The sequence below is a fragment of the Manacus candei genome, unplaced genomic scaffold (assembly GCF_025592945.1).
Source record: "Manacus candei isolate 608988 ecotype Guabito, Panama unplaced genomic scaffold, ASM2559294v1 h1tg000019l, whole genome shotgun sequence".
NCBI lineage: Eukaryota > Metazoa > Chordata > Aves > Passeriformes > Pipridae > Manacus > Manacus candei.
This window is the reverse complement of record NW_026138067.1, coordinates 5,940,668-5,957,416: the sequence shown is the minus strand read 5'-3', so window position 1 is coordinate 5,957,416 and position 16,749 is coordinate 5,940,668. Positions and strand designations below refer to the sequence as shown.

Sequence of the window (16,749 nt, the reverse complement as noted above, 5' to 3'; positions counted from 1 at the left end):
GCCTGACACCAAAAAGTAAAGAACATAGAGTAAAAGTCCGACAAAAATGTACAGGTGTGATGGTCAGCAGTGAGAGACTTAAGTAGCTGACCAACAGCACAGAATCTACATAACCTCAATTCAGCAATTTTTTACATACATACGTTTAGAAGCTTAGAAGATCTAAGAAACTGAAGCAAAGCAATTCTTATCTAAACTAAGGAAAGGGAAAGCTAAATTTACAATACATAAAATGTGCCACAGAAAAAATTGTGCTGGCTAATGCTAATCTGGAGGCTAACACCTGTAAAAATTCTTCTTGAATAGGACATCGTCTATCTAGATTATTTAGGATGTAGGCTGCTAAAATTCACTTCGAAAGTGATCCAACCTGAATGCTTTCTGAAGATCTTCCCACTTAGCAGTGAGATCCTGGAAATTTATTTGCTACTCACATGCTCATATACTTTCCTCCCCTAGGCTCCTTTGCCAGCCAGACATGCACTTAATGCTTCACTAAAGCTTCTGCTGTAACCTACATTCAGACAAACAGGCATCTAAATTCAACGCATGCTGAAACTGTGAGATGGTCTGTTATTCACAGAGCAGTGCATCTGCTGCACTCCTTGAGACAGGCTTCCAGGTAATAACTGCCACACAGAAGGCAGGAAATAACTTCTCTGCAGTCAGATGATTGGGGGAAATGGAGTTGAGGGTCTGGTCTCAGCTTTATATGATTCTTTCTATTTCTTAACTCATTGTGGTCTAATACAAGAGCAGTACTCATTATGGGTAGCAGATCTGGAACCCGCTATGCTAAAATTAAGCTTGCTTTGATAACACCACAAACTTATATTCCTAACCAAACAGTATCTCAGCTTCAGATGAGACTTCTCACTCCAGAGAAGAAAGAGATGTGGAATAGCTTGATGATAAAGGCACTCTTCTGAGAGACAGGTTCAATCTCTCCAGTCTAAACAGTATTTAAACAGCAGATGTCGTGTCTCTGGAATGAGCTTACTACACATACCACAGTATACAAAAGCTGACTGCTGGCATTGCATTCTGAGAAGGGAGGATACAGTTATCTAGTATATATAGTATTCCTTTTTCACAGAATCACAGAATAGGAAAGGTTGGTCCTCTGTAGCCTCAGAAAATGCCTCCTGGAGAATCAACTCACCCTCTGGAGTAGCCTAACTTTCAAATAGCATTAATGGGGTTAGTTGCCTTTTATTTGGGTTGATCACTCATGCATGCATTGAGGTACTTAGTTCCTCTCTTTAACTGTACGAGTCAAAGATCCTCCTTAAGGTACTTCAGACTTATTTGAAGCTAGTATAAGCTACATAAATTAAGGACATAAATTCAGTTTATTAGACACTCTGCCCTGCAGCTTAATTTTTACCACCACAGCCTGCTCAAACATCACTGAGTTTGAGAGAGATTTGGCCAGATATTTTTGTTCTGTTGCTCATTATAATTTTACATGTAACCTACATAGTTGTTTATTAGTATAATATTTTGAAACTGAGATACTACATTCTTTCTCACATTATTCTGAAATGAGATATACCAGCAGGATATGTTGTTGAAAAAAAAAAGAAATCTCAGTTTATTTTTAAAAATGCATACAGTAATCATTTTACTGGACTTAAGCTTATGTAGATTGGAAGCAGCACAGCTGAGATAGGCTCTGGATGTTGTTAAGCATACCTCTAACAAATTCTGACTACTGAGGGTTGCTAAATCAAACTATTATTGTTATCTGCTTTAGCTGCCATCTGATATGATGGAAAAAGTACAAGAAAAGGCTGTCAAATGGAAAAACCTGTATGATGTTCTGTATTAAAGCAAAAAGGATGTCTGAAATTTTTGAAGTTAGAAAAAAAACAGTGGTCTCATGGCAACTGTGGCTCAAAAAGAGGCTCCACCAAGTAAACAAGAGATACTGCATAGACAACACAAATGTAAGAACAGATTGTTCCCTGCAAAGATGTCACAAAGCATCACTTTGCAAGTTCGAAAATTGCTGGTATGCTAAATTGAATCTAGAAGTTCAGGAAATAAATACTCACTTTTCCAAGTACTGTGAAATTAGTAAAAGATGAGAAGGGTGTATGATAGGGAAAAAAAAAGGATTTGAGTGTTTTTCTTCCCCCCCAAAAAATGATGATTCTATGAAATCATCCAGTGACACAAGAGCTTGAAAACTAATGGAATGACAGAGACAAGTGTGAGAGAGGAACTTTTGCCAGAAAGGATCAGTTTTAGACCATCAAGTAAAGAAGATACAAGCAAGAATAAAGATGTGCATCTCCTGTTCAGAGCGATGAAACAAATAGGTATAAACAGAAAGTTTGGAGATCCTCATTCTGGTAAGCAATTCTACAGACACAGCTATACCACAGTCCACAATGAAATGTATACTTCCTGACAACTGTAAACAGCAGCTCAGAGCTCTGAGTAAGTGAATTTGTCATGCCAAAAAGTAACCAGAATTCTGCACTGCTGCTGGACTGCTTGTTTAAAGACTACTGGAGAATTCCTGTTCTTCTCTGCAGTCTGCATGATTAATATATCTTACATTAATCCTTTTTAGGCTACCTACCATCCCTTCTAAAAGTGGACAAATGGATGACTTTTTGTTTTAATCTAGTTGTAAAGATATTGCCAAGGTCATAAGTTTGAGTTTTTCAGGAACTTTTGTCAAAAACCGTACGTTTAGCTCTGACTGTTACTGAGCTTTAAAAAAAACAAACATTAGAGAGGTCCACAAGGACTCCACGGGCATTGTGTAGAAGCAAAATTGGGGCTAAAGACAATTCTTACCTACAATATCAAAATAATCCAACCAGAGGTGAGATAGTAAGCCTCATACACTTTCAGTTCTTGTTGGATATTCTCCATCAAACATTATATTTCTTCTATTTTCTCAAATGACTACCATAATCATTTGAACAAGGTAATTTTTTTTTCATTAAAGGATATTAGTCTAAGTAGAACGGACAATTTTTATGTGAATTTATTTTATATAATATGATTAAAATAAGGCACTACTACATGTTATTTCTACATTACAGTATTTCATGGACATGCAGGTTTCAAGAAGATGTTTCCTTTTTAAATTGAACAATCAACTGTCATATCATTTCTTAATTTATTTAGCACATATCTAAAAAGAAAATTAACATTGAAGACTACTTATGTCATATACAATATTTACCTCTATGAACTACTTAACAGCTTGTGATTGTACCCCTCTGACTTCACTATCATGAGCAGAATCTAACTTTCTTAATCATGCTAGAGGATATTTTTAATTTTTCATACAAAGAGAGTTTATTGCAATAGCATATAATAATATATTAACCTTAAACAATACTATCAAGACATTACTTTTTTAATTTCTTTTTTCCCCTTAGATTTCTTTCTTTTGAATTTATATTTAAGCAGTTGTAAGGATTACTTTTCTGAAAAAGACGAACTTTATCAAATACGAGTCATATTTGATATCTTATTTAGATTCATATTTCCAATCCCTTTATAAATATATGTATGTATGATCACTTTTCCATTTCAATATGAAATTTGGTCATCTCATTCTGATCACTTAGGTCATCCTTTACATTTTTCCTTAAGCAATTGATCAAACCAGAGAAGCATTTATACATCTCCCACACAAAAGATTAACAACTCCATAAAGATATTTTGTAAGAAAAGCAGATAATATACTATTTACAAAAAAACATGCAGCAAAGCAAGATAAGCATTGTAATATATTAGTAAAACCTACTTTTGCATTAATCTATAGTACCTTAGGAGCTTCCTAATGAAAAAGGCAAACAACTTGTACCTAAACAGAATATCAAACCAAAATAAATTCAATAGCACAATGAGAGAATTCATTTTTTATTCAAGTAAGGTTTTGATTATTTTGATGTACTTTAAAATGCAAGAACCAAGTTTCATACATAAGAAATTTGTTTCTTTAAACAAGGTACAAATTTTTTGCCCATCTTCTACTTGAGGCGCTACTATTATTTGGAAAATGCAAAATGTATGTGTTAAGTAATGAATGATTTAAAGAGACATTCATCTTTATATAATGACCTCAAGCACAAAATTATTTATTGCTTAAACAGTACACAGATTTTATATGTGGGATGCATAGCCATCGTCGCTATTGAAAACTGTATGAGTTCAATATTGGGCAGAAATCAAACAAAAACTAGTTGTCTCTTTAAATTTTAACTTAATATTTTCACCCCCATGCAGAATTTTACAGGCTGCTCACAAGATGACATGAAAGTTGTTAATATGATTTAAAGAAACACACTCAAAATATGGGAAAACGGACTATAATGTAACGTTTTCCTGCTATGCATTTTCCATAACAAACAAAAGAAAAACCCACAACTTTAGTCTCTGTCAGGCAGACGAAGTCTTTACCTGAACCCTAGGAACAAAAGGCGTTGTTCTTCTACTAAGGCTTTGGCTCTGGTAAGCAAAATTAAAGAAAAAGCAATAAAACAAAACCAAAAAGGACAACACGCTGGAAACTAAAAGACCAAAAGTAAAAACAAAGACACACAACTATTACTTTAAACACAGCTTTACACCAACAACATATTTATCTAACACAAAGTATTTTAGTGCAATGCATAAATTAAATCTGCAAATCTGTTACCAAATCATATCAAAACCCTGTATTGGAAATTCTTGCCTAAGGGAAGTCAGCAGGAATTTTACCACTGATTCCCCAGGAGCAAGGATTTCTCTTCACATTTACAATAGATTTAGAAATAACATGTAACAAAAAGAACAGGTCAGCAAAGTGTGATTTAAAAGTGGGGTTGGAAACATAATTTAAGCTTAATCACATCTTTCAGAAAGATTGTAGATGCATATTCAGAGAGAAACAAGTACAGTACATGCATTGACAGCTTTGGTTGCTTTGTAAAGTAAAGCAAGTAAAGTAAAAGGTTTTCTCTTCTCTGCAACATTAAAAGGCATCTCTATTAAAAAACCCTCCTAAATAATTTTAGAACTATTAAAAGAAAGTTAGTGCTCTCTGGTATTAGCATTACCTGGGGGAAGGTACAATCTATGTATTTCAATTCTGTAGCAATCATGACAGAAATGACATATGGTATACACAGAAAACCCTTGCATGAAATGGCATCTAGAGCATTTAGCAAACTGCATAGATAGACACATTTGTAACTCTTATTTCTGTGATGTAACTATTCAGACCACATACGACCTTGTGGTTTCCAGTGGCTACCTCAAGACTACGTTAGCACAGGAAACACTCCAAAATACTAATTCCAAGCAACCACTCTCCATCCTTTGTTTAGGGCAACAGCTAATGGAGTGGCACAGAATTGGTACAAAGTATGAGGTGTAAACACGAACCAGAGCACACGTTGATACCTCAGAGGGCCAGCGAGTGGGAGACCAGGAGCACGGACAGCATCTGACAGATTGGAATCTCTTTATCTCCCTGCTCAGTTTTCCTGAGATTATTGATCTAACTCAAAATGATACAAAGAAGCTCCTATTCAATATTCACTTCCATAAGAAATGTACCCAAAGCATGGAGATAGGCAGCGTGATGATGCTTCTGCCACCCTCCTTGCTTATTTGGCACGCACAGATGCTGGAGAAATCTGTTCCATAAAATGTGTGAAGTAATCTGTTCTTACACCAAAGCAAGAGGATAGATAAGAAAACTTGACAGTCTGGATCACAGGTTTTGTCTGTTGCGCTCCCTGTGCTCTGTGAGGTACCCCCCACGATGCATGGGCAGGACTGCAGAGTCAGGTGTATGGGTGCTAGAATGTGACCTACTCACATACAATAAAAGTAGATCTTCAGCTTGCTTCTGCTCCATTTTACAAGGGAAAAACAGATATTCCAGAATTATGCAATCCTAAGAGGGACATCTCTTATGACATATCTCCCACCACACACCAAGGGTCCTCAGCTGTCATATTCTGCCTTGCAAATGGAGAGCAATAAGCATCTTGTGTGCATTACCTAGAACTTTTCATGTTTTGATGTTAGAGCAACAGCAATTTAATTGTATAGAGGTAGAAAGGGGAGGGGAAAAAAAAAGGGAAAAGGGGAAAAGTTAAAAGGAGTAAGGGAAGTCTGTCTCCTACTAATCTCATCCCCTCAATGAGCTGACATATATGCCCTTCACGATGTACAATAAACACTTTCCAGTATACTACAGATATTATAACTATTATTTCTATAACTGTATTTTTATTGCTTTATAAACTGAATATATATGGAAAATCTATTGAAGTGGTCCTACGGTTCAGGTGTACAAAAAACTTGATTAATCTCATAAATAACATCCTTTTTCTGTTAGAATCTCTGCCAGCACAGAAATTAAGTATTGTGATTTTATACTTGGTTCAATTTACATGGTCTTCTAGTTATGTTATTCATTATTGCAAAAGCATTCCAAGTTATACTTTTCATGCAATAATGAAAAAGTAGCCAAAATGCAGTAATGAAGCTAAGAGCATCAACACACAAAGAATACTTTTGACTTTTTCAAAATGATATTAAAGGAAAAACAAGTCAGTGAAAAAACACAGAAACAGGAATAAGACAAAACAAATAATAATAAAACTATAATTGCAATAACAGTCAAATACTCCCCTGAAAGAACAATGTGGATAAAAAGTGCCATAAAATGAAGAGAATATGGATAAATTATTTCTATACCTTAGTAAGTTATAACATACAATAGTTTACTGAAGTTGCACATCGTTTGTTCAATTAAATATGTATTTGAGCAGAATAATCATTAATGTAAAGAAAATTCCCTATCTATGTGAGATGGCTTACTTTGTTGACAATCCTATTAGTCAGCGTCACTGTAACCTCAGCAGAAGAAAACAGGTACACAGACCAATGCCAATACAGAGGAAAATATGGAAGATTGAATTGACAAAGACATCCTTGAATACTAGAGGCATCACTGCAGCTAAACTCGCTAAAGCCATTCTGAACACAAAGAAACACATTCCAAAATACCATTAATATATAAAAATCTTTTAAGGATCTATAGCACTGTCTGAATAAGAAAGCATATATCGAAGTATTCTATTACTTCAGATCTCCATCCAAACTGTAGTATCTCCACTTCTGCCCAAAACTCTTGTATTTTGCAACCTATTAACCACAGCTGCCCTAACAGCCCTTCAGGACTACATGCTATTGTCCAAAAGAACAGAAAATACAGAAAACACTTCCAAAATCTTATCCCTCAGATTCATTACGCCTGTCTGAATTCAGCCACCATCACCCAGAATGTCACTGACCTGCCTCTTCCACAAAGAACAGCATCCTGTCCCCCTTTACTGACAGGATTCTGTAGTTATTCTCCTGCCTAGGCACTCACCATAAAGAGTACATTCACAATTGCATCTGGAATTTAGTATTTCCTTTAATTTCTATCTTAATCAGCTATTTGGAATGAATATGTGATCCATCAATCGTTCTATTAGAAAACAACTGATTAAAACTGAGAAAACCAAAATACTGAAGAATGTCTGATTAGTAGATGTCTACTAATCTTAGATGCCTAAATTGCAACATTAGAGTTACAGAGCATTTCTAACTTCAGTGTCAGTCAGCTAGATCTTTGGTTCTCAGTTATCAGCTGCTCTCTGAGGGAAACACAGATAATATGTGGTAGGAAGTATTGTATGTAATGGCAAACAGTTCATAAGGAAGTACCAAATGTAGGAAAGATCTTTGAATGTCTCTTAACATTATTTGGTTTCCTTAGATGGAATTAAACTTACTAGTAAAGATACTTTTATGTTGAAACAAACAAAAATAAATAGAAATAGGAATTGTGCCTTCTAGAGTTAAACAATGAATTTATATGCCATTCTGAGAAATGAAACCTTGGGATTTCTGTTATTCTCAGTAAACCAGAACATACCTCCAAATTTCCCAATACTGCAGTGTCCTATCAAACCACTAAATCAACAAACTTACTGATTTTACTAGTAAATCCTAATCTTAAACTCATGAAGATTTTTATCTGAAATCAAGAAAGTGAGAAAGTCCGTTCTGTGTGGTTCAGATTTGGACCATCGTTTCACAGTGTGAATGCATTGGTCATCTGAGCAGCTAACTATGGACCTTGAATTTCTTGGTGGGAACTAGGCACCAAAACTTTTTGACAGCATAATCTTTTACAAAGTTTAGACAAAAGAAATTTCTTTCCTCCCTGTCTCCACTACCAACAATTTTTGCTGTCTTCTAAAGCTAAAAGGGTTTTTAGAAACCTTGGTCTGTTTATTTTCACTGTTCATGTTTGTGTTCCCTTGTCATGGTGTTTTGTGCAACACATTCTGCACTCTACAGTCAAGATTCCTAGTTTTCCATTCGTCCAAAGGATTGAGTCTTTCGAAGTAGTTAAGTACAACAGTTACAGAAAATTAAAAATTATGTATTGGTTGTTCTGATGAGCAAACAAATAATGTCTCATGCACTGCAAAATGGAGCCAACACAGGTCACTGAAGAGACAGAAAAATATTTCTGTGAGACCTATAAACAGTCTGCTTAGATTTTATGCATATTTTTATGGCACACTCAACATATACAACTTGGAAGTAAAATGAATGTGGAATTTCCAAACTTGTTTAACACCAGTTTTGCACTGCTTCCATTCCATTTATCTTTCCTTTTCAATGTAAGCTGCACCACAACTGAGCACTTTTGAAAAATCACACTTTGTAATTGTAAATAACATGGAAAGGTGTACAAAACTCAACTTTTTCAGTTTAGAACAAAAAATTACCCTTTAAAAGGAAACATTCATGCAATGAACTTTGTTGTCAATGAGAGTGTAGAACAAAAGTGAGTAACACTGGCACAAAGAATACAACATTAGTAAAATATCAAAGGGTTACTTGGGGAAGGCATATATGAAAGTTAGTGCATAAGAAATGAGCAATATTAATGTCCAAGTACACAGGCAATAAAATCTACTGAATCTACATGTAAGTGTGATAGTTGAAAAAATGTTTACACTCGACAGTACAAATATAACTGGAGGCCAAAATTAGACCTTTCTGAAAATTTGACTCTACCAGTCTAGCTTACCAGACAATTATACATGTATACACCCAATTCAACTTATATAAAATTTCCAAAAGCTAATAAAATGGAATACACTTATGGCATTATGGTCCCACCTACACTGAGATATATAGCATTAAACAAAAAAATTGAGCTAGTTTAACAAAAAACTTCTGTTAGAGGTAGCTTGCACTACAGTTAGAGTTGTATATGCTGCAGAAAGCACATTAATATCAATTAAATGTTTACATACTGAAAGTTGTCCAGACAAGAACTGTGGAACATCCCTTAACATGCCAGGACTCATAGGAGAAGTCACTGAAATAGAAGGTCGGTCCATTTTTTGAGATTCGAATGAACTTGAACCTGTAATTATAAACAAAAATATTTTATAAATAGTAGCAGTTATGCATTTTTCACAACATTCTTTAAATAAAAATTTTAGAAAAATAACCAAACATAAATATCACTTTTTTAAAATCTATTTAAAATTACCAAATAATGATACTCAGTCTTTCAGTGTTCAAATGCAATCAAAAGCTTTTATTCATAGAATGGAAAATAGTTTATTCAGATATTTCTGACTGCAATTATGTCAGTAAGTTGAAGGTCTAAAATTCCTAAATAATAAACACTTTACTGTGGTCAAAGGAAGTCAGTCTTCTGACTTATTATCTTATATAATCAGACTAAATTTGAATTAGATTTTTACAAAAATATTAAGATGTATGTAATGTTTCATGTGTATTTTGCTTCAAATCTACAAGATCTGCAAAGAGTCAGAGGACAAGTTTTGACGTATAAAACATAGAGCAAAAGTAAAGTATTTTTATAAATACAAAAGACAATCCACATCTCATAAAACATAAAATGAATTTTAATAGTTGGCTGATGAGTAAAAAGTCATTGGATGAGTTTTTCATATTATTACAATCAAGATTATGCCACTTCATTTATTCATGGTTTTTATTATAATAGAGTTCTAAACCAATGATAAAAAATAACTTCAGGCTGAAATCCATCTTCTTAGATTTAAGCCAAAGAACAAGTTATTCTTCCCTACATGAAATACTTCTTTCCCATTTTTAATTTATAAGATTCATTTGAAATGCAAAACAACAAAACAGGAAATTACAAATTGCTACTAATGTTCTTATATATTACTTAGAACTATGCTTTTTTTTTCAATCAAAGCCAGTGTAAACTTATGACCAATTGTCAAACCTAAATCAAAATATCCTGACTTTTGATAGCTTATTATTAAACAAGGGTAGATAGATAATACAATCAGATGACATATTGAGACAAATACAGACAAAGAGACAAGAGCTATACTGACTGCAGATGACATTTTCCAATCTATTTGTGCTTACATAAAAGAGAGAGAAGATTTTCCTACCCCACAATTGAAACTTACTGGACTCCAGCTGTGCATGTGTGCTGTCAGGTATTCTGGGAATGTCCCTGAAATCAGGAAAATTAAGACAGGCTGATCCTTTATCTAACAAGCATATTCAAATTTCAGTTACACTATAACACTTCTCAATCCAACATGGAATGCCTCAGGAAAGGTGTATGATCTGGTGGCTGTCTTCAGCCACTGGGATGATTCATCTCTTATCCCAGTATAAATAATTTCAGTGTAAAATTTAATTCCACAGAACACCTGGTTTGGTGAACACAGGAGAAAGGCTGCACAGTCACAAACAAAATAATTCAGTAAATGAAAGAACAATCTCAGAGTTAATGATAGAGTAAAACTGTGAGTAGTAAATCTTATGATGACATTATACATTAATGAAAATTACTGGACCCTCACTCAAATATACTCAACTGCCAATAATGGTTTTCCTAGTACCTTCTTTACTGTCTTTGAACCCCAAATTTCAGTAATCTTACTTTTTCCTTTACTAAATAAAATGTACAAGTTCATTTGGCAGAATTGCTTACTTGAATATACAGGACGTGTTGCAAGACCTGTATTAAATTATGTGCACAGCCATGTAATTTTAAAGCATTCAGTGGCAATGAATGAGCACCCAACCACACCCACACCCTGCCAAGGAACATATTCTTCCTCTGAGGGGTAAACGTTACTGTGTGCTAATAAAAACTATCAATATGATCAATAAATAATTTCAGAGGTACTTGAGCAAAACCAAGCAAGATGAAGAGTTTCAGCAGCAACAATATTTAAAATCAGGAGGTGTGTTTCAGCACAGTTGGTTCCTTCCAGGCTGCGCTGGGTGCCGGTGCCCTGCGCTGGCAGCGGCGGCTGCCCCGTGCCGGGCACAGCCAGTCCCAGTGGCTCCTTGGCCACGGCAGCTGTGCTTCTGTGACAACATACTTAAGAAAGAGCAAAACAGCTGTGTGGCAGCTGTGAGAGAAAATAGTGAGAAAAAAAGCCATGAAAGAAACATCCCTGCAGACACCAAGGTCAAGGAAGAAGGAGGGGGAGGAGGACTGGGCCGCAACTCCCATTCCCCATCCTCTGCACTGCTGGGTGGAGGAGGAGGCAGAAAAACCAGGAACAAAGGAGTGAATTTGAGCCTGGGAAGAAGGGAGGTAAGGATAAGGTGGGTTCAGTTTTGGTTTTATTTCTCACTATCCTATTCTTTTCCATCTTATTTCCTCCCTTTGAGGAGTCCATCTGTGGAGGGGAAAGGAGAGAGTGAGTGTTTGGTGTTCAGTCAAGATCGACTCCCCGCAAAGGTCAAGGAAAAATGCTTGCAGTGATCTCTATCTACTGTCTCATCCAATGGAAAAAAGAGTCTGTATGATATATAAATAAAACTTATCTACTTCCTTTAGTATAGCTTTTCCAGTATACCTTTAGTATACCTTTTCCAAACATTTTTCCAGACTCACTAGAAAAACACCTGTACTAAGCAGATTGAGTGAGTTGATGCACAGTATTCAATAATTCAAGCAAATCAGAAGGCAGGCAACTGCTCTAAGTGCCCACTGCAGACAAGGATAAACCTCTGTTTTTAGTAAACAAAATTTGTCAGAACTCACAAGGGCTATTGAAGAAGCAAAGATTTAATTTTGCGTATTTGATGTGTGTAGAATTTATAAAGGGATCCAATACTCGCCTATTACTTTAATCAGAAACACATTCCTTAGCTTAACTTGTAATTTCAAAAAAGTATTTCTGTCCTATGAGTTTGAAAATAAAACCATGAAAACATATAAATATCATTGTGAAGAGATTGAATATGAGTTTTCTATAGATAGCTGAAACAATAAGCTTGAAAGCTTTGAACACTGTTGCTAAAGCATACAGATCCCAATATTTCATGGTAGTGTGAATGGTATTCTCACAAGGAACTCTCACTGAGATAAACAGATGTAGGAGAAGCAGAAGTAGTTTTAGACATCTTGCATTTTAAGATACATTTCACTGCAAGCAGATTGTATAGCATAATTATTAAATCACAGTGCACCATTTCTACCAAATTAAAAATAGTAGAAACCATGAAAACAACACGCACTTCAAATTAATGATTTCTGAGAATTAGAAAGCAAAAAATATGTAAGTTCTTGTGTATAAGGAACAGCCGGCTCACACTAATAGCAACTTGGCCATCAATTTAAGATGGCAAAAAGAGGTCAATAGCATGGCAAAATGGAATGTTTTGTGCTGTTGTGTTTTTGTAAAACAGCTTTCCATTTTGTCTGCCTTTATCAGTTTATCTTGTCATTTTCAGTTTTCATAGCACTCAGCCTATGATAAAGAGAACTAAGAATTGCGTTTACTGGAATTTTTTTGTACTCAGAATATCGGGATGTGACAACAGGTTCTCAGCTAGGTTAATTGGCAGTAACTGAAGACTTCTGGCATGATTTAGTGTGTTACCATGAGACCATCAACAGACTCTGTAAGTAATAGGATATATCTCAATGCAAAATGAAATCCTTCAATCACGTAGTAATTATTCTAATTGAAATAAATATCACTTCTGACACCTGGCAAATACAAACTTTTAATGATTTTAAATACATTGAAACTTTATTTCCTCAGGCAGAACACAAACATATGATGCTATGCTTCATTGGGCAAGTACAGGGTATTAATTTCTATTGTCCATTCGATTATGAACTGAGATCTTCTAAACTGAGAAGCGAATATGGTCTTTCCAGTTCACCAGCTAGAACCTCATGAAAGACATTTCTGAAGTTGTCAATATCAGACTCCAAATAGTTACACACACCTAACCAGATTCTAAAACCTTACCAATTTGTGCAAAGAATTCATCACTGAGACTCTTTTACATCTACTGCAAAAAGACACTGGGAATCAAATACACTGAACAACTGCTTGATCACTGATCTCTCAGTTCTTCAGACTATGAGGCAAGCCATTAGTGTGGAAGAAGGCATCTTGAGAGCCCACATCACTTTGTGTAAGGAATTATAGAGGAGCTGGTCTAGTGATAGCAAGTGGAGCACATGGTAACATAACAGAAGACATGATGATAAGGAAGGTAAACAACAGACAGCAAATATAAAAGCACAGGAAAGAATGCAGGAGGTTTCACACAATGAAGAGAATGCAGAAAGCTAAAAAAATTGAGTATTTTCAAGACATGAGTGAAAGGTTCCTTGAAATTTTCCTACAAACTTCTGTTTGAGAGATATTACGAAAGACTTACACCTCTATGAATTTGAGATCTCTTTTTCTGTAACAATATTCTTCTAGTAATGTGGTCTGTCCCTTAGCATTACTATTATACCTACAAGTCCCAAATTATGCAAAGGTTTTTAAGGATAGGACAGATGATACAGGCTTTACCCTAAAGGGGTTGCAATTCCATATGTTTGTGGGAAATAATCTCATATCACTGACAAGATAAAACAGTTATTGTTATTATCAAGTTTGTTTAAAGTTGTCATGCCAAATTAAGTCCCTACATGTTAAGTTCCTGACGTGTCAAAGATATTAAATTCCTACTATAGCTGAAACAATAACAAATTATCCTCACTGAAATTCCATTCTCATATTATAGGGTTCTAGATTTTTTAGTACTTCTCAGTTTTTAGTTGTTATGTTACCCATGCTTTCATATATAAAGGTATGATAATTGTGTGCATCGTGTACAAATAAAGGGATAAATATATTTATTAAAATATAATTAGAGAATCCTTCCAGCCCCGGGTGGAAGTGATCTTGAAAGATCATCTAGTCCAACCTCACATGGAAAAGGGAGCCTAGGTGAGATTACCTAGCACCCTGTCCAGTTGTGTCATGCACATCACAATAAATATTGAGGGGGAAAAAAAAAAACTCTTAACAACTGTAAGTATCTTCAAATTCAGTGATAAACATTCCCCTCTTCACAGCCCTGGTGTGATCAGATATAGAACTTCCAATGGAGCAAAAAAGTGATGGATATGACCTTAGCATGTAGGAACTTGGAAGAAAAAGAACAGATGAAGAAGGGAAAGTATTCACAGACTAATATAACAAAGCTACTATTGCTATGCAAGAAAAATTTAAGTTTAGACATTGAGAGATAGGTTTGAAGGATAAGAAAAATAGTCAATGTAAAGCACCAAAGAAAAAGTCCCAAACAGTCCTAGCTATTCATTCAGATATGTTCTGTAGTAGATAACAAGCAATAATTTAATAGATTCAATAGATGAAGATGATGCAAATTTGGATATAGGACTTTCTGAGGCATATGGATTATGCCACTAGCATACTGTATTTTGTGGAAAATTCTACATTGCTGACTCCCAATAAATAGAGTTCATAATCAGTCCACAGACCAAATATGATCCTATAATTATATATATATATATTATAAAAAATAGAAAAATAAGAATGAACAGTCAAGAATTACAACAACAAGTATAACCACAGTTAAAGAGCCAATATAGGCTGGATCACCAACTGAACAGCCACAGAAGGGAACCCCAGCAGATAATGCCTGAGACTCTTTCAGAGAATACAGGATTTCACACCAGCTCTTTTTACTCACTGATATGATCTATCATTCTAGCTATGCTCTTGGTTTACTGAATTCTGCCTAAAAGTTTTACTGTTTATAATGTTTATGAATGTTTCATATCTCTGCCCTAAAAGGGAAATTTAGCAATACTTTCATCATGTTTAATACCAAAAAATCATGACATTACTTACCCTATTGGTCTTGAAACTACAAGCTCCACTTGTGGCTCAGGTTTGGATTCTAAAATGATGTTATATACCTCCTCAAAAGTGGCTCCTTGTAGTAGCCTTCCATTCCATTCTAACACTTCATCACCTGAAATGTCAGTAATAACACTATGCTTAGGAAGTTTGTTATGGAATGCATTTACAATGACAATTTAAGCCATTCTACTGTCATTTTTCTGGATTGGGAAACTTGTATTGTAGAACAAGTTTGAACTCCTTCATGCAGGAAAATTCTGGGTATTAAAGGTTTATGCTTTATATATGTAAAGTTTGGTGAAACAATAATATTGACAGTAGGACCCCTTTTGAGTAAGATACAGCTCGGACTCACTTTGACAGTTGTGGCTCTTCAGAAAATTCACATCTTTAGAACAGCATATCTCATCAACTTACTGTTTTAAAGATCCATTTACTTCTACAAGTTTAGGGTTCAGATAGTTTTTATGATAATAGTTAATATTTCTTGAACATTCTCCAATCTAGCAATCCATGGTTTGCATGTTGGCACAGAAGCAGCTTCCTAGCCAAGCTGGTTCTGCTCAGACATTTGTAATAGCTTGGTTTGCTCTAAATAAAATATACATCACACACTGACTGGGCAGGATATCAATGGAATATTATCATGAGTAAAATTTTTAAAATAGTTTTTAAACAACATCAGAATATATATATATATATATTTCACAAAAGCAATGGTCTAGTAATTGAATGTCAGGTTGAATTCTGCAGTATTTCATCAGACCTATTTAACATAATTTCATCCCTAATTAAACTTGCTCACTTGTTATCACCTTCAGAAAAGCAAATCAGCAGTATAGATCTGTAGTAGATACATACCTGGTCTAAGATGCCCCACTGTATCAGCTAAGCTTCCTTTCTTAACTTTGGTGATAAATGCGCAGAGTCGACCTGATTCAGTCATCTTTCCTCCTACTACCTGTTTCAAAGAGGAAATATTTTCATAGAATGAAAATTACTTTAAATTACTTAAATGTTCTGGCAACAGAAAGAATAATTCAGTTTTTTCCTTAGGTTTTATGTAGCTCAGATAAGGCAGATGCACTTAGTAAAAACAACAGAATTTTGGCTATGACAAGCTACTAATCTGGAGATTAGAACAATTTAAAAACAATGCAAATACAGAATGCTAAAGCTTTTAAATTTTAGCAAATACATGCATAGTATTTCATTGTATTATAAATTGCCACCCAAAGCATTGTAAGGTGTTGGTCAATAGACTGCTTACTTCAATATTTCTTTAACTGGAAAAAGTTATATTAATATAACAGAACTCACAATGTTCACACTAAGCATCAAACATCTCAATAATTGAAATTCCCTTTGGTTGGGCAAGTCAGATGAAAATACTTGTCATTCTGAATATTTCTCTATGGGAAACTTCAGGAGGTTTAACTTTTTTATCTTAGAATCAGGAGAGTCACTTCAGAATCGGTCGTAACTGCATAATTTT

General features: G+C 34.8%; 1 protein-coding gene across 39 annotated transcripts in view; it reads right to left on the bottom strand.

Annotated features, from left to right (window-relative positions):
- Nucleotides 1–16,749, bottom strand: part of RIMS2 (regulating synaptic membrane exocytosis 2) — a 449,774-nt gene that overhangs the window by 197,727 nt on the left and 235,298 nt on the right. For 24 of the 39 annotated variants that reach the window (XM_051785127.1, XM_051785135.1, XM_051785132.1 and 21 more), the window contains 4 exons: nucleotides 16,116–16,215; nucleotides 15,243–15,366; nucleotides 10,515–10,561; nucleotides 9,351–9,463 (listed from right to left, as the gene is read on the bottom strand). In XM_051785127.1, coding sequence (XP_051641087.1) covers nucleotides 9,351–9,463; nucleotides 10,515–10,561; nucleotides 15,243–15,366; nucleotides 16,116–16,215 — 384 coding nt within the window. Of the gene's footprint in view, nucleotides 1–4,431; nucleotides 4,480–9,350; nucleotides 9,464–10,514; nucleotides 10,562–15,242; nucleotides 15,367–16,115; nucleotides 16,216–16,749 lie in introns of all 39 variants that reach the window. The other 15 variants (XM_051785115.1, XM_051785116.1, XM_051785117.1 and 12 more) reach the window with 1 other exon arrangement.